The 15639-nt window shown below is 41.1% G+C and overlaps 1 protein-coding gene across 1 annotated transcript in view; it reads right to left on the reverse strand.

Annotated features, from left to right (window-relative positions):
- Positions 1-7016: 7016 nt before the first annotated feature.
- LOC108702638 overlaps positions 7017-15639 on the reverse strand; it is a 40581-nt gene continuing 31958 nt past the window's right edge. Inside the window, 3 exon segments of the mRNA XM_018238245.2 lie at positions 7017-7296; positions 9228-9930; positions 12387-12511. Of these exon segments, the coding sequence (XP_018093734.2) occupies positions 7292-7296; positions 9228-9930; positions 12387-12511 (833 nt within the window). The 3' untranslated portion in view covers positions 7017-7291.

The raw sequence follows: 15639 nt of genomic DNA on the forward strand, positions 1-15639 counted from the left end.
ACCTCTAAGCATGGAGTTAGCATTATGGTTTGGGGGTGTTTTGCTGGTCTTAAAGTTAGGGGCCTGAATAAAGTGACTGTTATTCTAAATTAATGGAGCTACCACAATATTCTTCAGTGTCATGCCATGCCCTCTTGTATGAGAGTAAAGGTCCTAACCACGCTTCCAAGCTCTGTCAAAACAATAAGAAGAAAAAAGAAGACAAAGGAAAGCTGATGACCTTAAGGGCAGAGACACACGGTCAGATTCGGGGAGATTAGTCACTCGTCGACAAATCTCCTCTTCTTCAGGAGGACTAATCTCCCCTCCCTTCCCGCCGGCTAGAATGTAAATTGATGGCGCTCTTTGTTTTCCGAAGTCGGATGAAGTTTCCTCATTAGGCAACTTCGGAAAACGAAGCACTCCAAGAGCCATCCCACTGGAGATTTACATTCTAGCTGGCGGGAAGGCGGTTTGGGAAGATTAGCCGCCCCAAAGAAGAGGAGATTTGTCACCTGGCGACTAATCTCCCCGAATCTAACCATGTGTCTCTGCCCTAACCCTGCTGAGTTGATTGGGGATGAACTGGATAGAAAGGTCAAGGCTAAACAGCCTTGAATCCAAGGTTCAGACAAATATCTTGAGTCTTAATAGAATGCCCAGGGTTAGTTCTGGGATCACTGCAAAATGTGCAATGAATCCAATGCATATTATATCTAAACAACCCCAACTTGCTTTTCCATCCCCAAATATATCTCAGTTACCACCAACACAGTACTCAATGTTCATCCCATGTATATGTGCCTCATAGTAATGAAACTAGAAAGGCCATCAGCTCCTTCAAGTTTCTTAAACCAATCTATTGCTCATAGACAAGATATCCATTAGAATGTGCTCACTTCCTTGCAATATCCCACCATGAAGCGAGACCTCTTATAGTTTTTTGATATTGTTCCAACAGAAGAAGTCGTAGCCTGAACATCTGGAATATTTTATCTTGAAAAAAAAAAAAAGAATTTTAAGGTTTCAGCCTCACAATTAAAGCATAAAGGAACCACAACACTGGATTTCAATGCCACAGAACGACTAGTGTCAGAACAGAAATGCCACTGCCTTTAGATGGGTGTCAATGCATTTACTAAGGCGTATTGGCAAAAACAAAAGGCACTATAACTGTAGGATAATGTATAGAGTAATGCAAGTTGGTGGCAGCCCTGCATTTAACTATACACAGCTAATTCTCTCCATTACTATACACAACTATACCCCATTAGAGCCCCTTACCCCTATATACACAGCTGTAGCTCTGCTGGGCCTCATGTTTCTTATCCGTGCAATGAAGTGTACTAATTCTTCTAATATCTGGGTCTCTCCATGTATTGTATCCTTGTGTAGGTTGTAAATCAATGCAAAGGGTCTGTAAAACATAAAACTATATACATACATCAAACCCAAGCGGCTGCTAATAAAAAGACCTGTGATTGGCAGATACAAAGCTCTGCATCTGTCTGTAGTGAGTCAATTTAGCAGCTGAAGGTTTTATCCCATTTATTGGAAAAGTTCCTCCTACAGGAATACTCCTTCACAATCCCAGGGAGAACTATATTCCCTCTTTCTCTTGGAATTTGGGCAGAAAAACATACATTCGAATGGATTTAATAAAGCTGAAACACATATGGGAATGAGAATGTTGGAGAAACAAAATAATTGCCTTTGTAATCAAAAGATTTGTTAAAAAAAACTCCATTGAAGTATGGTAGCAGACATTTCATCTGCAGAGGAATTTGTGGGTGGGAATAGTATGGGAGTAGAGTTAGGGCACAGTAGAGGACCATAGAGCAAGGTGGGGATAGTATGCAAGATTGTAGCAGCAGGGCAAGATAGAGATGGAAGAGGAAGGAGGAGACAGTAGGGAAACATCATCATCATCATTTATTTATTTATATAGCTCTGAAAAGTTATGCAGTGCTTTACCTTTGTTTATAACAAATGGGGAATAAATAGTGAATAACAAACAAGGGTTTACAGAGTACAATAGGATTAGATGGCCCTAAAGCTAAAGGTACAATTGAGACATTATGATTTTAGAAACAATTTTGTAATTTATGATTAATGATTTAATAATTAATTAATTAAGGTACATTGAATAAGGTGGGTCTTTAAGGAGCATTTGGAGAAGGAGAAAGTCTGACAGCTCCAGGCAGAGAGTTCCAGAGAAAAGCAGAGGCTCAAGAGAAGTCTTGTAGATGACAATGAGAAGAGAATAGAAAAGAGGGTGCACACCCTTAAAAATGTTTAATGAGAGGTGCTAATCCATAGGGAGACTCCCCAAATGGGTCTCCAAATCTCACATATAGAAAAAACAGGAAAGGATTGCACACTCAATTTAAAGAAATTAAATAATATGTTTATTACATAAAACAAAAAGAAAAATATACAAAAAAATTACGGAAATAAAAGGTGAGACCTACGTGTTTCAATCATATTGGTCTTCAAAAAAAACAAACAAACAAAAATAAAAAGGCAGAAAAACTAATTGTGCCCCTGAGGAAGACCAATATGGTCGAAACGTGTTGGGCTCACTTTTTATTTCTGTAATTTTTTTTTTAATATACTTTTTTTTGTTTTTTTTGTTTTATGTAATAAATATATTATTTAATTTATTTCAATTGAATGTGAAATCCCTTCCTGTTTTTTCTCATTGTAGATGACATGGGGCAGAAGTGATGAGAGGAGAAGCGAGGTGAAGGTCAGAAGCAGAGCGAAGGTTACACGAAGGCATGTATTTGGAAATCAGAGACAAAATGGGGAAAAAAAGGGAAAAAAAACCCTTAGCTAGCAATTATTTGCAAAGTGATGCCTTCTGGAATCAGGAGGTACTTACTTGTCTCATGCCATATGCATAGCACTGCCTAGATACCAAAAATGAGAGTTTTGATTCTCCCATAAGGCATCATGGGTGGAGACATGCAAATCACTCCTTTGTGTCCCTTTGGCCAACTATGCATCCAGAACTGCTGGTTTATAGCAAAGCCTAATGGTTCAGAGCCATATATCCAAACTTGCAGACAGCCTGTTTTGATCTTGTTAGATCTCATCAGTGCAAGATATTGGAACATGGCTTCTGAGTAGGTATGCACCGAATCCGAGCAGAAGGATTCGGTCGAATACGAATCCTGCTGCAAAAGGCCGAATCCTGACCGAATCCTGGATTCGGCACATCCCTACTTCTGAGAGGTAGGACTTGGAGAGTAGCAAAATGGGGAACCAAATCTGGTTATGGTGAGAAGGGCTGAAAGGAGCCAAAAAGCCCTTAGCTACTCTCCAAGTCCTACCTCTCAGAAGCCATGTTCCAATATCTTGCACTGATGAGATCTAACAAGATCAAAACAGGCTGTCTGCAAGTTTGGATATATGGCTCTGAACCATTAGGCTGTATCTGTGCTATAAACTAGCGGTTCTGGATGTATAGTTGGCCAAAGGGACACAAAGGAATGATTTCTCCCATGATGCCTTATGGGAGAATCAAAACTCTCATTTTTGGTATCTAGGTAGTGCTATGCAGGGCCGGAACTAGGGGTAGGCAGAGTAGGCACGTGCTTAGGGCGCAAAGCTGAGGGGGTGCCAGGCACGTACCTGCTCTGTCGCTTACCCCGTGTCTGGTCCCGTCTCTCCCCGACTCTTGTCTTTCACGTACATGCACTTCTGCGCATGCGCGCACACATTTCGCACATGCGCGCTAGGGCGAAGTTTTGCGCATGCGCAGTCAAGCGCTAACTGAGCGGGCGCCGTGGCCCGCCAGGTTGCCTAAGGCGCCTTGCCGGGTTGGTCTGGCTCTGGTGCTATGTATATGGCATGAGACAAGTAAATACCTTCTGAAATCAGAGACAAAATATAGGGAGGGGCATCATTGTTAAGGGACGGTACTTTTTTCCAGAAAATGTGGCAAGGTGGTTGTGTAAAAGGTGGTGTAAAATGTATAGTGAAACAATAAAATTCTCAATGAATCCGATGCAAGTCTAGAGTAGGACTGGCCAGATATGGGATGACTGTGACGTAGTTGGCCAGCTTAAATATATTGCAATATATGGACAAACAATCCCTGTTTTGTTTAAAGGGTAAGGCATTTTTCAGTAGCAGTATGCACAAAATGTCTCTGTCTTAAATATATTGATAATGGGTTGAGTGCAGAGGATCTTGTCGATAGGGTAAGATAAAACAGGGAGTGGCAGCAGGGCAATTTCAAGAGAATAGAACATTGCTACATTGAGGGATCTGGTGTCACGGATTTCTCTAGTTTATTCCAACAAGATTACAAGAATAAATAGTGCCTGCTAATGGCTTTTTGCAGCAGCTCCATTCTGACTCTGGGGGTCATTCCCTGTTCTGCCTTCTGAGCAATGGTTTTATTGTAAGAGGAGCCCACTTTTAGCAACACAGTTTATTCACTGTATCCTTTAAATAATAACCTAATGTATTTGGTAGTTTCTAAATCTCCACCAAAAGGATAAACAAAAGATATAAGTATTCGGGGAGGATCTGTGAAAATGATTCTTCATCTAGTCAATCCCCCCCCCCCCTGCCCTTGTTTGAAGCTGGTAAGAAAACATGACCTGTTAGTGGGAGAGCCGGCGCTGATCAATTCTGTAATTCAAAGCAGAAAAAGCGTCTCGTTCATTTAAACTTTTCTTCTTATGATACTAGACAGCCAGTTGTTTTGCATCTCAAATATGGAGAGCTGAGTGCTAAGGGCATTCCCATGTTAATCAATGGAGCTTTGCAACCAATCATGAATAAAATCTTTCAGGCTCCACAGGAATTCTTCCCTAGCAAGACCATTATACTATATTCTACAGCCTTCTAAGCTTTGAAATTATTTTTGGGGGTGAACACAATCAGTGTCTGGTGGTTCTCTATTTATGAATACTACTACTTATGAGACTTGTTGTGGTTCTTGTGACATTTAGGGGCCGATTCATCAAGAGTCGAATATCGAGGGTTAATTAACCCTCGATATTCGACTGGGAACTAAAATCGTTCGACTTCGAATATCGAAGTCGAACGATTTTGCGCAAATCCTGCGATCGATCGATCGAAGGATTTTTCGTTCGATCGAACGATTAAATCCTTCGAATCGAACGATTAAATCCTTCGAATCGAACGATTCGAAGGATTTTAATCCAACGATCGAAGGAAAATCCTTCGATCAAAAAATCACAGGCAAGCCTATGGGGACCTTCCCCATAGGCTAACATTGACTTTGGTAGGTTTTATCTACCGAAGTAGGTGGTCGAAGTATTTTTTAAAGAGACAGTACTTTGATTATCGAATGGTCGAATAGTCGAACGATTTGTACTTCGAATCGTTCGAATCGTTCGAATTCGTTCGAATTCGATCGAATTTAACCAATTCGATGGTCGAAGTACCCAAAAAATACTTCGAAATTCGAAGTTTTTTTAATTCGAATCCTTCACTCGAGCTTCATGAATCGGCCCCTTAGTATAAATAAGTATAAAAGCAACAATCATTCTACAATAGAGCATGAGCAAAAAAAACAAGCACTCAACCCAAGTCCCACCCCAATTGGCCTTCAGGCTGGGCCCCCTTAGCTCACAACAAGGTTACACATATATAGAAACATTGGGGTAACAGTCACCCTGCTATAGTTCCAGGGGTACCCAGGGCACAAATAAGCACTCACCCCAAATCTCACCCTAACTGGCCTTCAGGCTGGGCCCCCTTAGCTCACAACAAGTTTGCAGATATATAGAAACATTGGGGTAACAGTCACCCTGCTATAGTTCCAGGGGTACCCAGGGCACAAATAAGCACTCACCCCAAATCTCACCCTAACTGGCCTTCAGGATGCACAACGTAGGGGATGACTGTGTGCTGGGGTTAGGTGCAGGCTCTCTATCTCAGAAAAAACACCCCCGCTCCAGGTGTAACAGGTAATCCAATGAATCAAAGTAACTGAGAGAGAGCACGCCAGGCAGATTTACTGCTAAGTGATTTATTGTTCACACAACATGTTTCGGGCTACTCGCCCTTTATCAAGGTCGAGTAGCCCGAAACATGTTGTGTGAACAATAAATCACTTAGCAGTAAATCTGCCTGGCGTGCTCTCTCTCAGTTACTTTGATTCATTGGCCTTCAGGATGGACCCACTTAGCTCATAACGAGGTTACAGATATATAGAAACATTGGGGTAACTGTCACTCTGCTATAGTTCCAGGGGTACCCAGGGCACAAATAAACACTCACCCCAAATCTCCCCCTAACTGGCCTTCAGACTGGGCCCCCTTAGCTCATAACAAGGTTACAGGTATATAGAAACATTGGGGTAAACTGGTATAGATCCAGGGGTACACAGGACACAAATAAACACTCCAAATCTCACACCCTATATGGCCTTCAGGCTGTGTCCCCTTAGTTCATGAAGGGGTGTGGCTGAGAGACTCTTTTCAGGTGGTAGCACCCCACTGGTTAAAATGGGCAAAAATTCGGCTCTTCTAGCACAAAGAGCACAATTGCGCTTCTCCGATGCCCTAGACCTTCTCCAGCACTGAATAACATAGCCGCAAGCCTCCTCAGATGGCAACAGAGTTAGGATTGCCCCTAATAACAAGGTTACAGATATAGAGAAACATTGGGGTAACTGTCACCAGTGCCGGGCCTACTTGGCCGGGCGTCCTAGGCAACCCAGCCAACTACTTCGCCCCTCTGCCGCTCGCGCATGTGCAGAAGTGTGTGAGCGGAAAGGAAGCGCATGCACAGAAACCGCACTGTTCGATAGTTTCAGGGGTACCCAGGGCACACAGCCCAGGTTACACCCTAACTGTCCTTCAGGCTAGTCCCCTGTCGGTTTATAATAAGGCTACAGATTAACAAAACATGCTCAGTAATAGTTGCAGGTAGGGATGGGCGAATCTGAGCCGTTTAGTTTTGCCAAAAATTCGCCGCCGGCGAATTGTCACCGATGCCCATTAAAGTCTATGGGCCTCAAAAACATTTTGTCGCTCGGCAAAATTTTTTTTGGGCATCATTTCCGCGGCAAAACAAGGTGAAAAAATTCGCCCATCCCTAGTTGCAGGTTTACATAAGGCAAAAAAGCATCAGTCTGTCTTATACTGCTCTGTTCCCCTCAGGGGTCCAGCTCCACAAATAGGAAACCATTGTGCTAAAGTACAGTAAATGGAGAATTGTCTGGAAAATAATACATAGTCTTCTTTTATTGGGTTCATATTCTACAGGGGTGTATATCGTCTGCTGGTATAAAAAAATATCAGACAGTCTTCCGGTGCCCACTTCCTCAAGCTGTAAAACATTAAAAGAAACAAATTTTAAAAGTTGAATGAGACATGACAGCTGGTCATTTCGAGAGACTCAATAACACTTTGCTTTTTAGTAATTCCAGTCTCCAGTGTAAGGAATACAGTGTGAGCGAGCAGAATTTAGATGCATTTGCCTGTGTTTGACAGTTTGATGACACCCCTGTGTGTGGAAATGTTATCATAGCAGTTTAGTTTCTATTTCCTAATGCATGAGGCACTTCTACTTGATCATTAGGAGCCACCCATGGGATCAGACCTGTAATAGATTTCTCCTATCTTGCTTCCATTTAGGAATATAGAGACAGGCTTTACAGGCTCTAGAATGGAAAGCCAATCAACATTTCTATGCATTGGAAATAGATTACTCCTGTATGACTATATGAAAATAAACAGAATTTGCAGTGCAGAAAAGCAAATAACCAAGTAAATGTGGTCTAACTGGTGTAAAAGGATCCAGCCTGGTCTGGGAACACCTTTATAAATAAATATATATATATAAATATTAGGGATGCACCGAATCTGCTATTTGGGATTCGGGAATCCCAGAAACCTTGGTGAAAGATTCAGCCGAATACTGAACCGAATCCAAATCCTAATTTGCATATGCAGGAAAGGAAAAAGTGGGAAAAATTCTTCTTTTGTGACGAAAAGTCACGTGATTTCCCTACCGCCCCTAATCCTGCTGAAAAAGGCCGAATCCTGGCCGAATCCCCAACCAAATCCTGGATTCGGTGCATCCCTAATAAATATAAATAAATAAAATATATATATATTTATTTATATTTAAGTTTTATATATATATATATATATATATATATATATATATATATATATATATATATATATATATATATATATATATACACATATATGAAACTTGGAATGAAGTAGCACTCTCAGGTCTTATAGTGAAATAAAGTAGCTTTATTGTGGGCGCAATATTTCTATTTACATATATATACCTATATACCTATATATATATATATATACATTTTCAGAAACACATGCCCTGGTATTGACCCAAGAACTTACAAATGTAAATAGAGCAGACAGGCAGAAAGAAAGGAGTTGCCCAGGTTTTTACACGCATGCAGATAGGTTACCTTTGAAAAACCATAATCAAGCTGTCAGTTTCATGGCAGGCCAGTTAAAATAGAAATAAGACTTTTGGGAAATCGGGTCAAAGTTCTTGACATAGTAAAATGGCTAAACGCCACCAGTCATGGATGGGGAAACAAATACAGCATGTACAGATCCATAGTGGTTTATACACAGGGAATTTGAGTTACAAGTTGACTTCGGCCAGATGGCCTTTCATGGTCCCAATAGTCATCTTCTGTAACTCAAAAAAAGGAGTTTCAGCCCCTATAACTGATGGCATCTTTATTCATCTCCTTCATTGTCCAAAGGTATAAAAGTGGCCATATACGTAACAATTACGATCATTCTTGGAAAAGATCTTTCCAAGAAAGATCGTTCATTTCAATACACACCTGTAAAGCTGAATCATCAGATATACATATAGAAACAATAGAATTCTACCTTTATCTGATGATTCAGCACTAACAATGGCTGATGTTTGGGTGCCTCCAAAGGCAAAAATTTTCCATCCAGCCCGATCACAGCTGACAGATATCCAAGTCTTCTGCCGATATCGATTGGCTCTTTTCCCACCATACACTCACCGAATATCTACTAAAAAATTTTTGTACAAGGCTGAAAATTTTGCCCTTTAATACATGTTAGGGTTTCTACTGGAAAATCAAAAAAAAAAAATTCCCTATGCTGCATGTGCCTTAAATCAGAGAAAACTCCTACAACCTCATGTTAAAAATAATACAGATTTTTTATGCTCAACAGCCACATGTCTGCAGAAAAATGTTGATTATGATGTTTATGCCTGTTTTTTAGTACCCATGACTTGTGGGACATCAATAACCAGCTTATCTTCATCGTCGCTACTTGAGTAGCTGTAATCCACACGGGTTTGTTTCCTCATCACCTCAAGGCTGAATTTTTTCTGGACCTGAAAAACCATTGGTTGGGAGACGGCCAGATTTGTCAGACTCTGGGACAGAGGTTCCTCTTTAAGCCAAATGGTTTTGGAACCTAAAGAATCTTTAATTAACGTTGTCCCTTCTGAGGTCTGAGAGATAACACCTTGGAGCTCATGAGAGTTACACAATGACGTTCCACAGCCACCATGATGTGATAATCTTGGAGTAATGTTGTGAGACAATTCACACTGTTCAGCTTGACCATCCAAGTTGCTTCCTATGGTTTTAGAACTATGTAACACTTTCTGGGTGGGGTTTAGTGATAGAGCATCTCTGAGATTTTGCTGTTTATTGTTCTTTTTTATCCCTGGGAAAGCTAAGTGGGATGTTCCATCTACAGTACCTTTCTGGTTAAAAACATCACAACTCTCTGTAGAAGACAACAAAGACTTCTGCTGCTTTAAACATTTATCTTGAGGAATCGTTGAATGGAGCGTTAGTTCAGCCAAGCATGTGTTCATGTTTAGACTGGTAACTGATTTGATGTCAGCAGGCAGTGCCCTTAAATTTGATACTGAATTATCTGTTTTTAGCCTTTCCCAGTTGGGTGTTCCATGGTCCTGTTAAAAGAAAAAACAGCAATGATCACATTTTTAGCCCTTTAATTCAAAAGTAACGTTCAAAACAACTGCTAAGAAAAATCTGACAAGTATCTAAATATATATAAAACATTTATTAGGTGTTAGGTTTATTAGGTATTAGGTTTATAAGTCAGTGTTATACAGAGTGGGCAATGGGAGCTGGAATATCCATGCAACTAATGCAGCTTGGAAACTTTTTTCACTTGATGGACATTCCTAAAGACTACAAGAACAATAACTTGCTCAGAGATTGGCTAGCCAATGCCTGAGCAGTGCACCCTGGGAACAGTAGTTCAGAAACAAGTGGAGGGCCAGAAGTTGAGAGGTCAAAGAGATCCAAATGGAAAAAGATGAGAGATACAGCAGTGTTACAAAGATGCACTGCGTGAGCATATAAATATAGCTCTTGCTTATAATCTCCTGCTGTTCAGCCCAAATGAAGCACATGTGGAAAAACTTAAGATTCCCAAAGTGGCCATAATACTACACTGAAATTTTAGCCCATACTTTGAAATAAAGGGCTGTTCAGTATTTGGGATTATTTTTCCTGTTATTGACCTCTGTTAGTGATTTTTACGTTCTGCTTTATTATTTTTGTAGAAGTAAACAGGGGTCTTGTAGCATAGTCTTCTGTGCTTCATTCACCTTGCGTTGTAACATTTTCTGTCCTGTTCTAGAGCTGCTATTATGGGGGTGCAGAAGTTGAAAGACTGGAGGATAGAATGCATGGAAAGGAAAGAGACAGTAGGGTAAGATGAAATATAGCAAAATGGTGTCGGCAAGATAATATGAAGATGGTTGTAGAGAAAGGAGCAAATTGAGCAGGATGGAGACAGCACGGAATATGGAAATAGTAAACAAGAGGGCATTAGACAGCAGTTGGACAAGAAGGTAGCAGTAGGGCAAGATGATGGACAGTAGGATAAAATATAGACAAGATAGAGACATTTGGGCAAGATGGAAACAGTAGGACAAGGTGGAGGCAGTAGGAAAGAATGGAGAGGGTAGGGCAAATTGGAGACAGTAAGAAAGAATGGAAACAGAAAGGTAAGAAAGATGGCATCACATAGCAAGAAGTTGACAGTAGGACAAGCTATGTACTATAGGCAGCGTCGGGCTGGCCCACCGGGATACCAGAAAAACTCCCGGTGGGCACAAGTGTCAGTCGGCCCTTCTGCTTCTAATCATTTGGCATTGTTTCATTAGTAGGGATGGGTGAATTTGACCCGTTTCGCCATAAATTCGCCACCGGTGAAATGTTGCTGACACCTATTAAAGTCTATGGGCGTCAAATCTGCGGCGAAACAAGGCGAAAAAATTCGCCCATCCCTCTTCATTACCTACTTCTGTATGGGAACAGAGAGGCTAAATAGATAGAATAACAAATAATAGAATAGAAAGAAAAGACGCTTGAAGATTGAAAAATTAAAAATAAATAATGAAGACCAATTGAAAAGTTGCCATTCTATAACATACTAAAAGTTAAATTAAAGGTGAACTATCCCTTTCAATCCAAAGCCAAGAACAGGGCAGGTCCAGTTAACAAGGCTTGCCAGGCTTCAGTAACCAGGCTTTCAGGAGCGCCCAATGGCGATCCTGTTCATCACAGCACGGCTTCCAAGATGGCAGCGCCCATGCCCATCACGTGGTTTCTACATCACATCCCATTTGGAGCAAAAATTCAAAATAAATAGATGCTGAAGAGTTCAATGCCCAAGTATAGGTCTTTATTACAAAGTTCCTGGGCGCGTCTAAATTAATTTCCTATCTGTCTCAGTGGTTCCCAACTTCTATCCTTTGCTGCCTGCATTGACCTTTCTGACTGAATACGACTACAAGCTTCTTTATTCCTTTGGGACCGCAAATTGGACTTTTCCACTTGCAGCTTCCTCCTTGGTCTGAACTTCTCCGCTACTGGAGACATAAGGCCCCTGACACAGGCATAGCTATGCCCACCTAACCACATGTTCAGAGAAGAACTACTGCAAGATGGTTATCTCCCAGTATAGTCTGGCAACATTCCTTGGAAGATTATGGGAAAAATAAGGAAAAGGAAAAGACAGGAGGGTGACTTTAAGGCAAGATATAAACAGCAAGGCATGAAAATGAAGGTAGGGCAGTTGGGTAAGTTGGCAATAGTAAGAAAGGATGGAGATGGAAGGGCATAAGGAGACAGTAGGGTAAGCTGGTGACAGTACGAGAAGAGGTGATAGAAGGGCAAGGTGACATGATAGAGGACAGTAGAACAAGGTGCAGAAGAAAGACCTGATGGCGACAGTAACACCTTACACCAGTGTTGCCTGCGGTTACTGGACTAATTAATAACGCTGAACTTAATAATGGAACCGCACAATTTCTTTCTTCCCGTGGGTTTGACGACCATCCCTGCTATAAGCACCTATGAGTAGAAGATGCTGCAGTTGAGGATTATCTACCTCTGCTTCCATATTCTGCTTGTACACATCAAAGTGGTTCACAACTTCTGAATCTGCCCTCTGCTCTCCACATTTGCCTATGGTTGTTTTTCTTCGGGAAGGCTTCAGCTTATTAAAACCTTCGACTGCAAAAGAGATTGGTGAAAATTAGAATCGATGATCAACTCCAAAAACATGTGATTACTACATTCTTGATTCTGTGGTTATGTGTGCCGAATGTGGAGCCAACGTTAGTCACCAGCAGGTCCCTCATCCCCTTCTGTTTTCTCTTTCACCTAAAGCCAAAATTCCAGTCTGCCAAAAGCTGTTTTAATTTATTGAATCCTTTTTATGGTTTTGCCCTGGTTAATGCTTCTTGATTTTTATATTCGGCTTTCTCTTTGAAAATATTTTCAGAGTGAAACATTTGTTTCTCAGTCCACATAGTGGGACCCCCTGTTGCTCCACACGTGTTTTTTCTCTGGCAGGCAATACTCAGGCTCTTTGTAATGCTATTCCTTATACTCCCAGTCCCAGACTTCTCCACTGCACATTGGGGATTATATGCCCTTTTTATTTTAATTGCTGCTGTGGTCTCATATGCAGCCAAAATCTATAGGGGGCATTTGGTAGGACCGTGGGCAGCCTTGGTGCAGTTCTGTTCACTATTAGCAACCAATCAGCAGTTAGATTTTACTGGTCTAGTTTAGCTATGACTTCTGTTAACTCCACCCCTTGTCCCACCTAGGGGAGATTCACTCCACTAAGACTACACCCCTATAATGTGCATAACCATGCCCACTTTTTTGTCAGACATGTAATTTTTCTATCCGGCGATTCTGAAGCATCACAAAGAGTTATGTAATAGCGAATATAAGCCAGGGACAATATTCACCCATTTTCTTTTCTTTATGGAAGAGATATTAGGGTTTCCGGCCTCAGGTACCCGCCTCCCAACTTACAAGAGGTCAGTTCTACAGTGCAGGGCAGGGTGCAAAGTAAAAAAATGGGCCCAAGCCTTCATGTTTTTTTCATCTTGACTTCTGCCCTAGTAGTGTTGTGTTGCACTGGTGCAACTGGTGTCATTCAAAGCTGAAAAAGGAAAAAAAGGCACAGGATATACAGCAGATTAGCTCTGTAGTATACAATGGGATTCTTCAGAGCTTATCTGTTATCTACTGTGTATCCTGTGCTGAAATAGCTGCCCCCATGGCCACACAGCAGCTTGTTTATATAAGCTATAGTTGTTTTTCCAAAGCTATTCCCTGCTCCTACCCTCTACCCGTCATTTTCATTTCATTTCTTGAAAAAAATCTGTAAATTAAATGGCTACTGTCAGCCATAACAAAAATGCATTTTTTACCCTGATGCAGAAATGATCGGGGGGCTGCACTGGCAACCCCCAAATAACTGCAGCAGGGGTCATACTGTGTCATGGCTGCTTCCAGTCTGAATAAGTGAGGGGCTGTTATATGATAGAGTAAAGTAAGTGGTTCCAGAGTATATATAACACAGAACTAATAAAAAATCGCAGTCTTCATTCCTATTCCAATAAAAGTAGCAGTACAAGTATGTAGCTTTGCAGGGGTAACACTGACTCCCATACAGAACTTTAACAACTCACTAGCTGCTTTTTGGGGCACCCAACGATGCCTTTGGGCTACACACCTTTTACTTTACATACGGGATAAGATAAACACTGCAATTGGTGTTTTTCTTTATTTCGGGCTCATCAAACGGCTCAGTATTAAGAGATAAACACCAAGTACTGAGACATCAAAGTTAATGTAAATAATAAAGCTGAGAGGGGTCTTTGGGTAGGGAGAGATTTAAACGATTATTATAAATGCTACAGTCTGTTCATATAAAGGTAACCTGCTGCTTAACAGTGCTGTTAATGTAACGGAATAGTAACGTTTGTCTGATCAGCAGTCTATAATTTTATAATGGGGGCAATGAAAAGAAATATTCCACTAGTCAAAGGTGTAACTCTGAGACCAGAACTTGTGCTCAGATTCAGCATTTCTGAGATTCACACAATCCTGCATTGGCAAGATTAATTGTATGATCGAATGGCAGCCATTCTAACTCACCACTGCTTTTGTAGTGTCGCCATACTGATAGCCTCACTGATGCACCTCCAGTGGCTGAATCAATGGTGAATTTAATCAACAAGACTGCTCATTGTTTGGGACTTGCCTTATTTGCTTAAATAGATAGGTTGGACCTAGAAGCAACACCAGTTGTACTGGTAGCAACAACTGATGGGCTAAAATATTGATATAAAGTGTTAGCATTTCTAAATCCCATTTGGCTGAAGATTTTAGATAACAACTAGAGAGGTACATTTCCTGAAGAAAATGTGAGTGGTGCTTGCCGTGGCAAAACTCAGGCCCAAATCTGATTGGCTGTTGTTGCCCCACCCCTTTTTTTCCTAATTGTGAACCACAGTCACTCAGTGACTAACATACCAAAGTTTGGGAATGCTGTCATTTAATGTGTAAAAATGGCAGCATTTCTATTTTTTTCTATTGAAAATCAATGAATGAAATTTGATTGGTTGTTGGTGGCTCCGCCCACTTTTTCTAAACTTGAAGTGGAAACCCCCAGCGACCACATTTGTGATATTCAAGGTCCCTGACATCAATACTGAGAGAATGGCAGCCTTCTTAATTTTTCCCATTAAAACCAATCAAAGAAATCTGATTGGTTGGTTTTGGCTCCACCCACTTTTCTTAATTTTAATCCCAGTCCCCCAGTGACCAACTGTGCCAAGTTTGAGGACCCTGCCATTAACCGTCTAAGAGCGGAAGCAGTTTAAAATTTTCCTATTTAATTGAATGGCTGAAATTTGATTGGCTGTTGTAGACTCCGCCCACTTTTTGTAAATTTTGGCTGCAGTCACCCAGTGACCCACGGTGCCAAGTTTGGGAGCTCTGGCTTTATTACTGTGAGAATTACAGCTGTTTACATTTTCTCATTGAAGTCAATAGGGAAAATCTGATTGGTTGTTTGCGGCTCCGCTCACTTTTTTGGGTCCCCAAAATAGGACAGAAAAGTCACAACACCCCATTCCCGAATAAGCTGAACGGTTTGACACCTCATTCATGGGTCTGCGACAAACTAATTATTCGATAAATTCCCCATTATAAGTCAATGGGGCAAATTTGGGGACCTCTCCTGCCCCGGGGGTAAAACTTATACCCTCGTGTGGGGTATCATCTGACACAGGTCGCAAACCTCTTCAAATGTGGTAAATTCAACGTTTCTACAA

The sequence above is a fragment of the Xenopus laevis genome, chromosome 9_10S, assembly GCF_017654675.1.
Source record: "Xenopus laevis strain J_2021 chromosome 9_10S, Xenopus_laevis_v10.1, whole genome shotgun sequence".
NCBI lineage: Eukaryota > Metazoa > Chordata > Amphibia > Anura > Pipidae > Xenopus > Xenopus laevis.